The sequence below is a fragment of the Wyeomyia smithii genome, chromosome 2, assembly GCF_029784165.1.
Source record: "Wyeomyia smithii strain HCP4-BCI-WySm-NY-G18 chromosome 2, ASM2978416v1, whole genome shotgun sequence".
In the NCBI taxonomy this organism is placed as follows: domain Eukaryota; kingdom Metazoa; phylum Arthropoda; class Insecta; order Diptera; family Culicidae; genus Wyeomyia; species Wyeomyia smithii.
In genome coordinates, this window is record NC_073695.1 from 161,856,776 (window position 1) to 161,870,567 (window position 13,792).

The following is a 13,792-nucleotide window of genomic DNA, read 5'->3' on the forward strand; positions in this document are numbered from 1 at the left end:
GGTTTATTCTCAGGCTCCCCACCAGTCACCCTTCCTTTACGCTGAAATCTACAAATACCTTTTCGTGACTTCCTCTTAACAAAAAATAAGTTCCTCCTATCAATAAAACTGGCCAGAAGGACGCACGACGAAACTTCTCCAGGGAATTATAATTGGTGATATTTGGCAAGAGAAACGATTATCGGTATAGTAGAACAGTAAGCGTGTAAGGAAGAGTAGCACATTACACACAAGCACTGATGAACAATAATAATAAGCATGCCACTTCTCAATAGAGGTATTGCTTTTAACAGAAGTGCGGGATACGGGCATATCTCACAATAGATCTACGATTCTTGTCTTAGTGAGGAAGCCCATACAGGAAAAAAAAATACATTTACACATTAAAAAGAAGTGATCAAAGTCACCCCAATTTACAGTAAGGCAGTACTCACGTTGAGAAATAAGTTTTGGAAAATATCGGCGTTATTCACTGATTTACGCACAGATTATAAATAGATATCTTTCTTATTTTAAATGACTATATTGCAAGTCAAGCTACTTTCATTTCTGTTTCAAGCAGTAAATGTGGAGTTGACGATTGAAAAAGTTACTAACTGGGGAAATAGTTAATTAGAAATTTTCGAAAAATATAGTCCAGTAGGTGGGACCCACTTACACTGCGTGAGGCCACCATGCAAAATTATGTAACGTGGGGGTTTAGGTGTATTGAAAATTGCCGAATTCCGCGTGACGTAATATATGTTCCCTATGGACGTGAGAGATTATCATGCTAAACGACCATAATATTGAGTTATTTGTACTTACTGCTAAGAGCACTCGATACAGGCGTCCCCCATAAGAAAGTCCAAATCCTGTCCAAGTCCAGATTTATATGCTCTGTCCCAAGAACCTTCACTGGTTGGCCCATTATGAGTGCCGTCAGAAGAAAATATATTTCCGGTATGTTTATGTGGTGTAGTAGTAGCCATTCTAAATAGCTAAAGCCCGAACAATGCGTATGAGATGTTTTGCTGTCTTCATTTTGTTTTGTTATTAGTGAAAGAATATTATCATCCGAAATTTTTGAATTTGAGGATAAAGCCGTTGCTTGCGATGACGAGAGCTTTACAACATCTTTGTTTTGACATATCAGCTCTGTATTTCGCATATAACCAGAATTCATAGTACCTCCACGTAAACGTGCTATAATAATATCATTAGCACATAGTACTACTAGTATGCGCATAGCCCAGATTACTGTTGAAGAATGTAAATGTGGCTGCATGAACAGCATTAACCAATCGATTCCTAGGACTTTGGAGATTTCCTCACCAAGAGCAGTATTCACAGTGTTTCGTGCTGTAAAAAGTAAACCATGCAGCAAGCACAGACCTCTGTTTCGGAGAATTATTTTTCGTAGTGAAAGGTTAGTTTTAAACATTTTTGGATTGTACAACACAAGTGATTTCAGATCTATATAATCCAATAAATTCATATTTCTGTCATCATCGTTGCCGGGCTAAAAAAATACCCATTAGCGAAAACACTTTTCACTAAGCAATTCATACAAATAGTATAACTTACCTGAGGAATATTATATACTAAATGTTGCCCAAATAGTAATAAATCATTGATTCGTGGCTGCGGACCGAGAAGTATTTCCAACAGGTTGTACAACACATCTCTCGCACTCTGATCATCTATTTCATCAACAATTAATAACATTTTTGAGATGCACTAGAACAAGTGAAGAGTAGCATTTATGTCATATAAATGCACTGCGTATGTCGCAATAAACAAATTTTTACTGAAAGATGCTCATTTTTTTGCCGGTCTCGGAGGCCAACATATAATAGAGCGTCAACAAATGTATTCAGAAATCTAAAATAATAATTTTGGTAATGTCAAATTACCTGCATGTCTCGCATGATACGAATGTTGTTTCGCCTTTCACTTGATTCCGATGCTAGCTCATACAAATGTTCCAATAAAGATTTTAATAAATCATTTGGTGCACCAAGCCATATTTCGAAGTCACACAAAAGATCCTTGAAACAACAATGAATTAAATTAATATCTACAATCCTACATCTCCTGTCTCAAACAAAATATTCATCTTTGCGTTCCAACGTATGTTTCCGCATTAAAATACAAATGTAGCATAACAAACAACGTGATAATAACTTACCTGGAATGACATAATATTCGGAATGGCTGATGTTTCCTGGCCGCTATTGACTGTTCCAACTAAATTAAAGGTGAGATGTAATATGTGCGAGTTTAAAAGGTGTTTTTTTCTTTTGAAAATCATTCCAAGTGTTTGGTAGTATCTTTTTCTATCCATTTCGTTTTGAGTTGACCTGTTAGATTTTAATACACATGTTAAAGCTTTCACACCAGCATAAAGACTCTCCACGTTTTGTGACATAGCAATAATTCCCAGTAATACACTACAGCCTCCAACGGTGTAAATGATTGCCGAAACTGGATTTGGACTAAAACATCTAATTCCCAAGTATCCAATCATAACGCCCCCCAAAGTACGTGCTGGTCCTGCCAAATGCCCTGCTGAATTATGTAACACCTTAATAGGAGTAGCGTTGTCATGTGAATTCATCCCCAGTTGCTTAGCTATGGCCTTACAGTCTAGTCTGCTATATACTTTTCTTATCTTCGACAGAGTCAAATTCGACACAGCTCGAGCATTCAATCCTAACAAAACACGTTCTTCAGGTACTAACGGATTCACCGTATCATCCTGCGCTCTGTCGGTGTGAGGAGCTTGTAAGGATCCAAGGTAGTGCGGTCCAAGTGCGTATATTTTATTCACAATAGAATGAGTAAAGACCTAAAAATAAGCATCTTAACTGAACATCAAGCACTGCGTCATTAACTTACGTCTTCGACTAGATGGCATACACCTTGCTTCCAACAAAGCCTCGAATATCTTCTCCAAACTGGTGGAGTCCCAATGTACGCATACACTGATGACGTTGGAGAAGCATTGCTAAGGAAATTAGTACCCGGTGCTGGAGTGATATATTGTATTTTTTGTGTATGCATATGATGCCCATCAATAAAAAGGGAGAAACTGCTATTCTTTGCAGCTAATTTATTCATGACCACAACTAAATGATGCCATTGTCCTTCTATAAGCAAATCTGGACACCATACGCGCACACTGAATTCTTCTGAATATTCAGGTTCCCATTCCGCATTATCTAAAATGTAACAGTTATCAACTGATAAAATTAGATATAATGTAAGAAAAACTCACTTTGCTCCAACAGCGTAGGTTGTGTTGATGTAATTATTGCTTTATCTTTTGCTGATAATAAAATAGTGAAACAAATAAAATTTTCCTCTCGTGGTTTATTGACCGCTCTAACTATTGTCAATAGTCGCACACAGTGTGGATCAACTCGTGAATCACCAAACTTCTCCACACAAAACCAGGTTGAATAGCTCAAACCATTAGCAGGAGGGAAACTTCTATCGCCTGTCCCAATGCCTCCAATTGTTTGTCCATCCGTTTCTGTGCTGTTTGCCGAGAGTACCTGCGGCGCTAAGCTTGGTAAAAATATACACCCGAATCCTTCAGAGCTCATATCAATTTCAACAAATGGTGGCAAAGTGTATGAACCGTGTGCCCGAAAGTCCCTGGGGGTGGTCATAGATACTAACGTTTTGATACGAGTCAATGGAATTGAAACAGGTATTGAATTTCCAGTCTCTATTGTCTCAGGACAGAAACCAAGACGTAAAAATTCTCTAAATTCTTTCGGTTGCAATGCTTGAACCGCTAAACGCTCAAACATATATTGCAACGGTAAATGCAGTGTATGCTGTTCGACTAATAAAGCTGCTTTGCAAAATTTCAGTAAACTGCCAGCCATTCCTGCTTCACACATTATTTGTTGATTACGCTCATTACGAACTAAGCTTTTTAATATCTCGGCAAGATAATAACGCAGATCTAACCCTTTATGAGTATACAGTGGATGCTCAATTGAAGGAAGAAGTAGCAACATACACAACACAATGCCGGGATGTACAATAATAGGTTCCGTGCAAAACGGTGTTAGATTCAAAGTATTTATTATTGTCTTGTTACCCTGTGAAAATTATTAAAATTGTGAAAAGTAGAATATTAGTATGTATCACACCAATTATAACCTACATTATTCGGTTTATCCACTGTAGTGACATTTTTATGAATGTCTATCTCTGCAATATTCGTTAAGGTATTATTCTCGTAGCTGTCTAAGGCTGTATTGTACATCATACGAAATATAACGCACACGAATGATAGTGATGCCGGTTCTGGAACTTTATGGCTAGAAATAAGAACAAAACAAAATATTGACGTTAATGCCAAAAACAAATTCCAACATTTAGTTACCCTAAATTGGAAATGTCCTGAGCGAAGAGAGACCTATAGCATTCAATCGTTACAGAATCTAAACTGAACTCTGATGAGTTGCTACTTCCAAGAATAGTTGAAGAGCTAAAACATCCTAATGCTTTTATCGCATCAAAAAAGGCGTTGTAGCAGAGCTGAAATTCATTTAAAAATAGAAACATACTGTACTCCTCATGTCAAATTGATATTTTTCGAAACTATTGAACCAATTTTCGACGATTTGTTTTTGGCAGTCAGATATAATCAATTAGAGCAGCGGTTCTCAACCTTTTGTTGTCCACGTACCCCTTGGTGATATTTTCCAAATCAATCTTCGTTAGAGCAGACAATGTATGTAGTTAGCAAAGTGAAAAATAAGCGAACTGAAAATATAATACAGACTTGAAAAAATATACCGCATCCAAATGGGACTTGAACCCGCAATCTCCTAGTCTCTGGCATACAATAAAGCAATCCACGGGTGACGTTTCACTGCTTGTACGTTTGTTATTGTTGCTGTTTTTAAAGCTTCGAAACCAAAACACGACCATAACAGAAATCTTTTAATGTCGGAAATATTGTCAAAAGTGGTTTTTTATTGTTGTATTTAGTAGGGATGGGCGATACTTGTATCGATACCAACGGTATCGATACATGGAGCCGAAGTATCGAGTATTTTGGCATCGATACTCGTTGCCAGCGATAAGTAGCGGTATCGATACTTTGCCAACGATACTTTGAAACGATACCGATGCCTTCTATTGGGGATAGGCGATACCAGTATCGTTACCAACGGTTTTGATACTTTTGTGACGTCACACCCTGCGAAGAAAGAACCCAATGCTCCGTCACGAGCCTTATAATTAAAGTTAAATGTTGTTCCTAGAAGGGCATAGCCTTCTGCTATGCTTTAGTCAGGCGAAACATTTGGTTCCCTTGACAGAGGACCGCGAACGGCTCTGTCAACACTCTATGTATCAACAGATTATGCCACAGGTGGCAAAGAACTTCGCGCAGCCTTCTGCCGTGCCACCGGCAAACAAACTCGACCAAAATAAACAAGTTTTGTGTTATAAACAAAACGCCGCCTGTACTTTAGCAGTACTAGATTAGGTTAAGAGATTAGTAAGGTAAACAGAGAGTGGAGAAAGTCTCTCTCTCTGAGTTACCGGTAGGGTATATTTAAGTAGTGATGTACGAAAATAAAGTCAGTTAGTCCACGTTAATCTTTGTGTATTAATTCCGCGCCAATTGCGCGTACAGGGTTTCCTGGAGCAAGTCCTGGTAGGTTATACCCAGGATACAGGTATACCTACACATGTGGTGACAGCGGTGGGATTTGGTTTCTAGAAAAGGAAACGGACCACGCGAGGTAATATAAAGTCAAAAGAAGCTTAAGTATAAGTAGTGTTCGATAACGGTAAAAAAAAAATTATTAAAAATGGACAAGAACACAAGTGCGAAGCTGTTGTTGTGTGTGATAAGGATTTTCTTTACCAGTGTGTAAAAAGTGTGAAAAAGTGTTGGAAGAAATCTAACATTACGCGAACTCGATTTATTTGTTTTTTTTTTCAGACGAATCTGTCGCAACAGGAAGATAAATTTTAACCGGTAAGTTCTTGATTTTCTTCTCTATAACAAAAAAGGTTCATTCATTTCGCCCAAAAATAATGTGACTCCGTACCAGCGAAATAAACTAGTTGACATTTGCACGACCTGACTAATTAAATAGCAGTGCCTGCGGCAACACCGATGGCAAAGACGAATTGTAGAACGCAAACAGACAGAGTTACGCACATGGAACTCACCTTAATTGTTCTGAAAAAGAGTTTTTAGCCCACTGGTAGCCATACAGCAAGTATGAAAATTGGGAGCTACGCTATCGTTAGCGATATAAAAAGAGCGTGAGAGCCTCTGCGATCGCGTCTTTACTTATACAGTATAGTAGCATATGCTAGAATGCTTGTCGTCCCGTTCTTATGCCACCAGGTTGAATAGGTGACGTATTTTACAGTGTTATTGCGATCAGCTGTGCCAGGCACGGTCAAGGTCGCGGTTTGTATGCAGTAATTTTAATGGCCATTGGTAGATCGTGCTGCTGGCATAAGCAAAACGATTTAGTAGCGGTGACATGTTTAGTAGGTCAAAGAAAAAAGTAAATCAATAAGCGCAACGCGCGCGGCGATACAATCAAATATCCGCCGGGGGGAAATGTTAACAGACAGCAAAAATATGTTATGATGAATGTTGTCGTAAGGAGACAGATGTTGCAATATTCTTATGAAACAGCTCTTAACGCCATCTAATTTGAACATTTACAATTTTAGATTAGTTGTAAAATTGGTTCAATTACACTATAAAAATGACTATTTTATCTCAGACATGTTGGGGTAAAAATATTATTAAAATAATTGTTTGATTGATTAACAGAAATAAACATTGAACTATAAAAAAATGCCTATTTTATCTCAGACATGTTGGGGTAAAAATATTATTAAAATAATTGTTTGATTGATTAACAGAAATAAACATTGAAGCTTTAACACCAAATGGTTCGAAACTTGGTGTTCAGATTTTTTGATGGCGCGACGAAGAAATTAGAGTCGGTCACGCTACGTTATCACATCTGGTCAACAGAATCGTTAGTGATACCTAGGAAAAAGAGGAAGAAGGCTACATAAGCCTTTTATTGTAGTAGTATTTATTCTGCCCTTATAGTATTTATTCCGCAGTACCTTTTATTTTTTTTTTTTTTTTTTTCAAGAAATATATATAAAATTTTATATTCATAATGGAGTACACGTTTCCAAAAGCAGATGCCATGCAGTGCATCCCAGAATTTGATGGATCGCTAGACGGACTAGAAGCGTTCGTTTATCATATCGAGCATTTTGCTCGGGGGATACCAGAAGGAGTATCACACGCTCCACTGGTTTATATTATTCTATTGAAACTAAAAGGCAGAGCTGCTGCCGCAATACATAGAATTAACGCAAATGCTTGGCCACAGGTTAAGCAGAATTTATTAAAGGAATTTGGGGATATTATACGCATCGAGGCAGTTATAAATCAAGTAGAAACATTGAAACAGGAGGCGAATGAGACCTTTCCTGATTATAAAAAGAGGATATTGAAAATTAAGGAGCAAATCGACTCCTACGAAACTAATTGTACGAAGTCATGCATGATAGTTAGTCTTCGATTACATTTTATGGCGGGTTTGTGTGACACCACATTGAAAGAAGCTGCTCAAGGTAAACGAGCATTGAAGTTAGAAGAGCTGCTAGACGACTTAGAGGATTACTACCATGAGCGTTATCACATCGCGGAAATAGAAAACAGAATACAGGGCCTAGAATGGGTCGAAAGACAGCGCGATGCGCTTAGACAATTTGATAGTAGCAGAAATATTTTCACAATTAATTACGAAGACGCTAATTGTAGCAACAGCCGCCTGGGAAGAAATGAATATTATAATGACAAAAATAGGGATAGAATAATCTACAAGCAAAACATTTATGACAATATATGTAGATCTAGCGACGGTAATCGATACAATTACAGTTATCGCACCGCACGTTCATGTCGGCGGAGTCAAAGGGGCTACGCCACTGGTTGGAAATATAATTATTACGGTCAAAATGGACCAACTGATAGGAGGTACAGGAATTCGTATACCCGGATGCCTCAGAAAATGCTTATGGTAGCCAACATTAATGAAAGAAGTAGTAATTCGCAAAAAGAAGGTATTTTGGATCCTGTTGCACAGGAATATTTTAACGAGGATTTAGCAGAACTTTGCGAAGATGTTGACTGGCGGAGATGTACCGATGAGCCTAGTAATATAGAAATAGCCGATTGGAGGACCGCATGCAATCACATAAGAGACAACAGTGCTTGTGTGGCTAAGCGAGTATATTACGATGTCAGAGGGCACTTAATGTTAACCCTACTGGCTAAGCAGAATGTCAAATTTACGTTGAACCTGATCTTAGATACAGGTGCATGTGCGAATATAATTAATGCACGCATTGTGAATCTTTTGAATGTACCGGTAAATACACAGGACGTAACCACTTTTGGAGGTATCGGCCAAGACATTGTGCGTACCTCAGGTACAATTATGTTGGATTTAATAGTCGGAGACTTTTTGATCCCGACGCAATTTCATATATTAGAAAATTTGCCAAGCGACGGATTAATCGGCGCAGAATTCTTAAAGAAGCATACGCTTCAAATAGGAAATAATTTTGATTACATAGTGTTCAAGAAACACGGAAACAGAAGTCCGGACGACTTGAGTCCGTGGAGTATGCCCAAAGACGAAGTCCTTAGTCAACATGTTTATGTGGCAGCCAGAAATAGAGTTTTGGTGCAGAACGAGTTGCGAGATACTAGCAACACAGCCCGCAATGAGGCTGACGTAGACAAAAACGAAATAAATAGAGAGCACCAAACATATCGAAATAAAGAGCCGAAAAACAATTTTCTTGACTCGAAGAATACTATAATGCCCGAGTTGGACCTAGACTCGAGGCTTGACTATGACCTGTTGGAGCACAAGCTGACACCAGAGTCAAAAGGAAATGCAAGAATTGAAGAACTACGGCAAGTGCTAAATTTGGCGCACTTGCCTGATAGAGAATTCAGGACAGTGAAGAATATGGTCGAAAGCTATGCGGATATATTCTTTTTCGAGGGCGACAAGTTAACTACTACTGACGCCGCCGTACACACGATAGAAACTTCATCGGATGTGCCTATTAATAAACGACAATATAGATTTCCGGAGACCACGAAACGGCACATTAATAAAGAAATAGAGGAAATGAGGGTGCAGGGAATTATTAGGCCCAGCACTAGTCCCTGGAATGCACCGGTGTTATGTGTACCAAAAAAAACGGATGCTGACGGTAATAAAAGATACAGAATTGTGGTAGACTTTAGATCATTGAACGAAGTTACCAAGCCGTTTGTATACCCAATACCTCTTATAAATGAGATATTGGATAATGTTGGAGGGGCAAAATATTTCTCCTCAATTGATTTAAAATCGGGGTTCTATCAAGTCCCGATAGACCGCCGAGATGCGGATAAGTCGGCGTTTTCCACTCCCAAAGGCCACTTCGAATTTACACGGATGCCGATGGGGTTAAAGAACAGCCCCTCAATATTCCAAAAACTTATGAATACTGTTCTCTTTGAGATAGGGGACGTGAAAGCTCAAATAAAAATAAATAAAACCCACCAATGCAAATATTAAGGCCATTCAAAGCCTTAAGCCACCCACAAACGTAAAAGGTATAAGGTCATTTCTGGGAACAGTAAATTTTTACGGGAAGTTTATCCCCAACATCGCGGAGAAGCGCAAGCCGCTGAATGATTTGTTGAAGAAAGACGCTAAATTTGTGTGGGGAAAAGAATGTCAGGAAGCGTTCGAATTCCTTAGAAACGCGCTGATTACAGAGCCAGTTTTAGTCCGGCCAGATTATCAAGACACTTTTGTTATTACGACAGACGCTAGCAATTATGCTATTGGAGCCGTCCTGTCGAATGAAAAATCCATGCACCGGCCGATCGCGTTCGCGAGTCGTGCACTTGTAGGTGCAGAGACCAGATATCATATCATAGAAAAGGAACTATTGGCGATTGTATGGGCCATAGAATATTTCAAACATTACATTTTTGGTCAAAAGTTTATCGTCTACACGGACCACAGACCACTTATAGCTATTTGGAGGCTCAAAGAGACATCTCCAACGCTGACAAGATTGAGACTAAAGTTGCAGGGTTTGGAATGCAGCATCAGGTATAAACAGGGTAGCGAAAATATAGTCGCCGATTTTTTGTCACGTTTGTCAGATGGGACGTGTCAGGGGCAGGAAAGTTCACCCCACAGGCAGATAGCCATGATTACGCGCCAGCAGAAACGCCTGCTAGAGCAGCAGAAGAACGCTTCGGATGATTTGAACGGCACAATACAAGACTTGAGTGCCATAGACATTGCGGACAACGCTGAGGACGAGGATGAGCAACAACTCGTCAACATTTCATATGATGACTTTTCACAGGCATTATCAAATGACCTGATACCAAGTGAGACGGTGGAAGTCTCGAAGAGAATATTGGACGAGAGGAATATCGAAGCTCGTCTTGTCATTTTGAACAGTCGGACGGCGTACAGAGAACTTCAGACACTGTATCAGCTGTCACAAGGACTGAAGGACTACGTAGAGGATGGTGTACTCAAATTTAAAGACAAGAAGGTAGGCGGTTTCATAGTAGACGGCAGCGAAAGTTCATTAATCGATTGCCGGAAATTTTTTTCACAATTTTTAGATAGCTTCAATAAGAGCCCCACGGCAGTAAAGGCAGCCGGGGTCATTCACCTAATATCATTCAGAAAAATCAAGCAACAGGAAGTTCTGCAAATGATTCAGTTCCTAGCGGGTAAGCTAGAAAAACAAATAGTATTATATAATGCTAATAGCGAGCGTACAGTAATTGCGCCAGATCAAGTGGAAACAATTTTAAAGGAATTTCACGATGCACCCTTAGGAGGGCACGTAGGAGCGCGACGAATGCGCCAAAGAATTGGCACACTTTTTACGTGGGCTACGATAAAACGAGATATCGAGAACTACGTTCGGCAGTGTGATTCCTGCCAAAAGAACAAAATTGGAAGATCAAACAAGATACCGATGCAGATCACCACAACCGCATCGGAGCCATTCGAGAAATTATACATGGATATAGTAGTGTTACCCGAATCCGACTTAGGAAATCGTTATGGTCTGGTCATGCAGGACGACCTAACTAGATATTTAACTGTCGCACCTATGGAAAACCAAGAAAGCCAGACGGTAGCGAGGACTTTTGTAGAGAATTATATTTGCAAATTCGGCGTACCGTTGGAGTTAGTTACAGATAACGGTGCGAATTTTGTAAGCACACTCATGAAAGATGTGTGCAAAATTTTGAAAATTAAGAAAATAACGACGAGTCCGTACCACCCACAAGCAAATTTGGTGGAAAGATCTAATCGGGAGTTAAAAACTTACCTAAGGCAATTTATTGGCGGAAAACCGCACACGTGGGATAACTTACTCCCATTTTTTACGTTTCAGTATAATACTTCAGTAAACTCATCAACGGGGTACACCCCTTTCGAATTGTTGTATGGACGTACAGCACGCATTCCCACCTCCATTTACAAGCGGAATGGAGTGGACAATTTGACATATGAAACATATACACAAGAGATGAAAAAAATATTTTTTGACCTCCACGCGAACGCGAAGGCCAACCTAAAGGATTCAAAAGAAAAGCGCAAGCAAGTTTATGACAGAAAGGCAAATGAATGGCAGCCCATGTATGGCGATTTAGTTTTAGTGAAATCAGTCCCGACAGGATCAGGTCAAAAGCTCCAGAATATGTGGAGAGGACCTTATGAAGTAGTGGAATTCCCAAGTGAAATGACCACAGTAATCAAAAACGGAAACCGTTTAGAGAAAGTTCATAATAACCGACTTAAACGATATTATGACTGATTATACGAACTTAAACTATGTTATAAAATAAAATGAAATAAAATAGGTTATAGTACCAAGCACCTAAAGCTGTATGAAAAAGTATACTGAAATAAAATGAAGTGAAGAAATATGAATAGTCGCCGATATTATGGAAAGCCTTTGATGGACAAGTGTCAAAAGGGCGTGACGTTTACTTGGGGAAAGACGTGGTTGAATTTATAGACAAAAAAAAATAACCTATCGTGTGGGAACACAGAAAACAGAAGTAAATAATACACAGGGAACGTTTTTACATAAAATGCGAATTTAACATGGGATAGATCCACAGAGTACAGATGACCCCGTTAGTGCGAGACAGACGTAGGAAAAAATGGCCAATGGCCCGATAAAAGACGGACGGGAAGTAACAATGAGGGCGATTGTAAGGAGTTTAAAGAATTTAGAACAGCATTTGTTTGTAAAAATGCGAATTTAACATGGGAAAAATATATAGTGAATATGAGAACGGGGTTTGATTAATTAAAAATGGCTAATGGCCCAATGAGAGAAGAAAACCGATTAATGAAGTATTGGAGATGACCTAAATAACGAACGACAATAAAACTAGGAGAGACTTTGGACAAGAAGGCTAAACCTTCCAGACGAGGGGACTACTGGCGTTAAAAGATTCCACCTATCTATTGTAAGTTAAGATTGGGCGAGTGGAAACAACGGGAGTGACTACCCGGAACGATTGAGATGAATGCGTATCAGGTGAACGGACAAGGGAGTAGTCAACCCAGTATGAATGGAAGTGCGAAATTTTTTCTTTTATTTCCTAACCTTCTTATCTTTCAGGAATCACTAGCAACAGGTAGACGCACCTTCGAAGGATAGGGGGAGAGGTATTATGCAGACTACTGCATATCAGGCGAAGTGTAAGTAGAACGTAAGTATGACGGACTGAGACAGCAGTATCATAATTAAAAGTGGCCTACAGAGTTTTTGTAAATCGGATAAAAAAATTGTAAATCCGATAAAAGAAAAGAAAGAGTTGCTATGAGAAAGAGAAATGTTTTAATGAAAAGAAAAAGAGCCACGACGGGCAACAGAGGTTGACAAAAAAACACACCTAATGAAAAGAAAAAGAGCCACGACGGGCAACAGAGGTTGACAAAGAAAAAAAAACGCACAAGAATTAGAAAAAATTTTTTTTTTGTAAATCGGATTGAGTTCAAGTGAAAAAAAATAATTGTGAAGTAAAAATTCGTTGAGAATGAATAATGTAGACGTTGATTAACCAATAGCATCCGATATAATCAAGAGAAAAATATATTGTACACTTTAGTAGGTAAAGAAAAATTATGTTAACCGAAGAAAAAGAAAAACGGGCATAGTGTTTAAGTAGAAGATTAGAAGAAATAATAGAACATAAGAGCCCGTACGCGTGTGAAATTAATTTTAAACAGCAAGTGGAAAAAGTAACAAAACGAAAAAAAGAATTGATGAAATAATGGCAAAAAAATAATGCACCACTTGCTAAGTAGGGCAGCTAGCATCTAAAAATTGACAACGAGACGAGTTCCCGATCCTCGAAGACGACCGAGGTGATTACAACGGATGCTGAGATGGGGGCATACCATAATGCCCAGTATGACGCGAAAAGGGAAGCAGACGGTTGCGAGGAGAGTTGAACGGCGGGTGTCTATGGTCGAGATGGAGGTAAAGCCTAACGTTATTACCAAGAGGAGACGGGCAGTTTCCAGTTTTTGATCCCTGAAGAGGTCAGATGTGCAACAGAACTCAATCAATGCGGCTCATGGTCGAGCCAGAATCTAGACTTCAGCGCGAAGACGAATACAGCAAACTACACAGCGAAGGGCGTAATAATTTGTTC

The 13,792-nt window shown here is 39.1% G+C and overlaps 1 protein-coding gene across 1 annotated transcript in view; it reads right to left on the reverse strand.

The window, feature by feature from the left end:
• LOC129721968 (WD repeat and FYVE domain-containing protein 3) overlaps window positions 1–13,792 on the reverse strand; it is a 280,812-nt gene that overhangs the window by 118,272 nt on the left and 148,748 nt on the right. The window contains exons 10-17 of the mRNA XM_055675111.1: window positions 4,385–4,539; window positions 4,163–4,319; window positions 3,260–4,097; window positions 2,881–3,203; window positions 2,171–2,830; window positions 1,896–2,030; window positions 1,567–1,719; window positions 808–1,501 (exon numbers count right to left, since the gene is read on the reverse strand). Coding sequence (XP_055531086.1) covers window positions 808–1,501; window positions 1,567–1,719; window positions 1,896–2,030; window positions 2,171–2,830; window positions 2,881–3,203; window positions 3,260–4,097; window positions 4,163–4,319; window positions 4,385–4,539 — 3,115 coding nt within the window. The remainder of the gene's footprint in view (window positions 1–807; window positions 1,502–1,566; window positions 1,720–1,895; window positions 2,031–2,170; window positions 2,831–2,880; window positions 3,204–3,259; window positions 4,098–4,162; window positions 4,320–4,384; window positions 4,540–13,792) is intronic.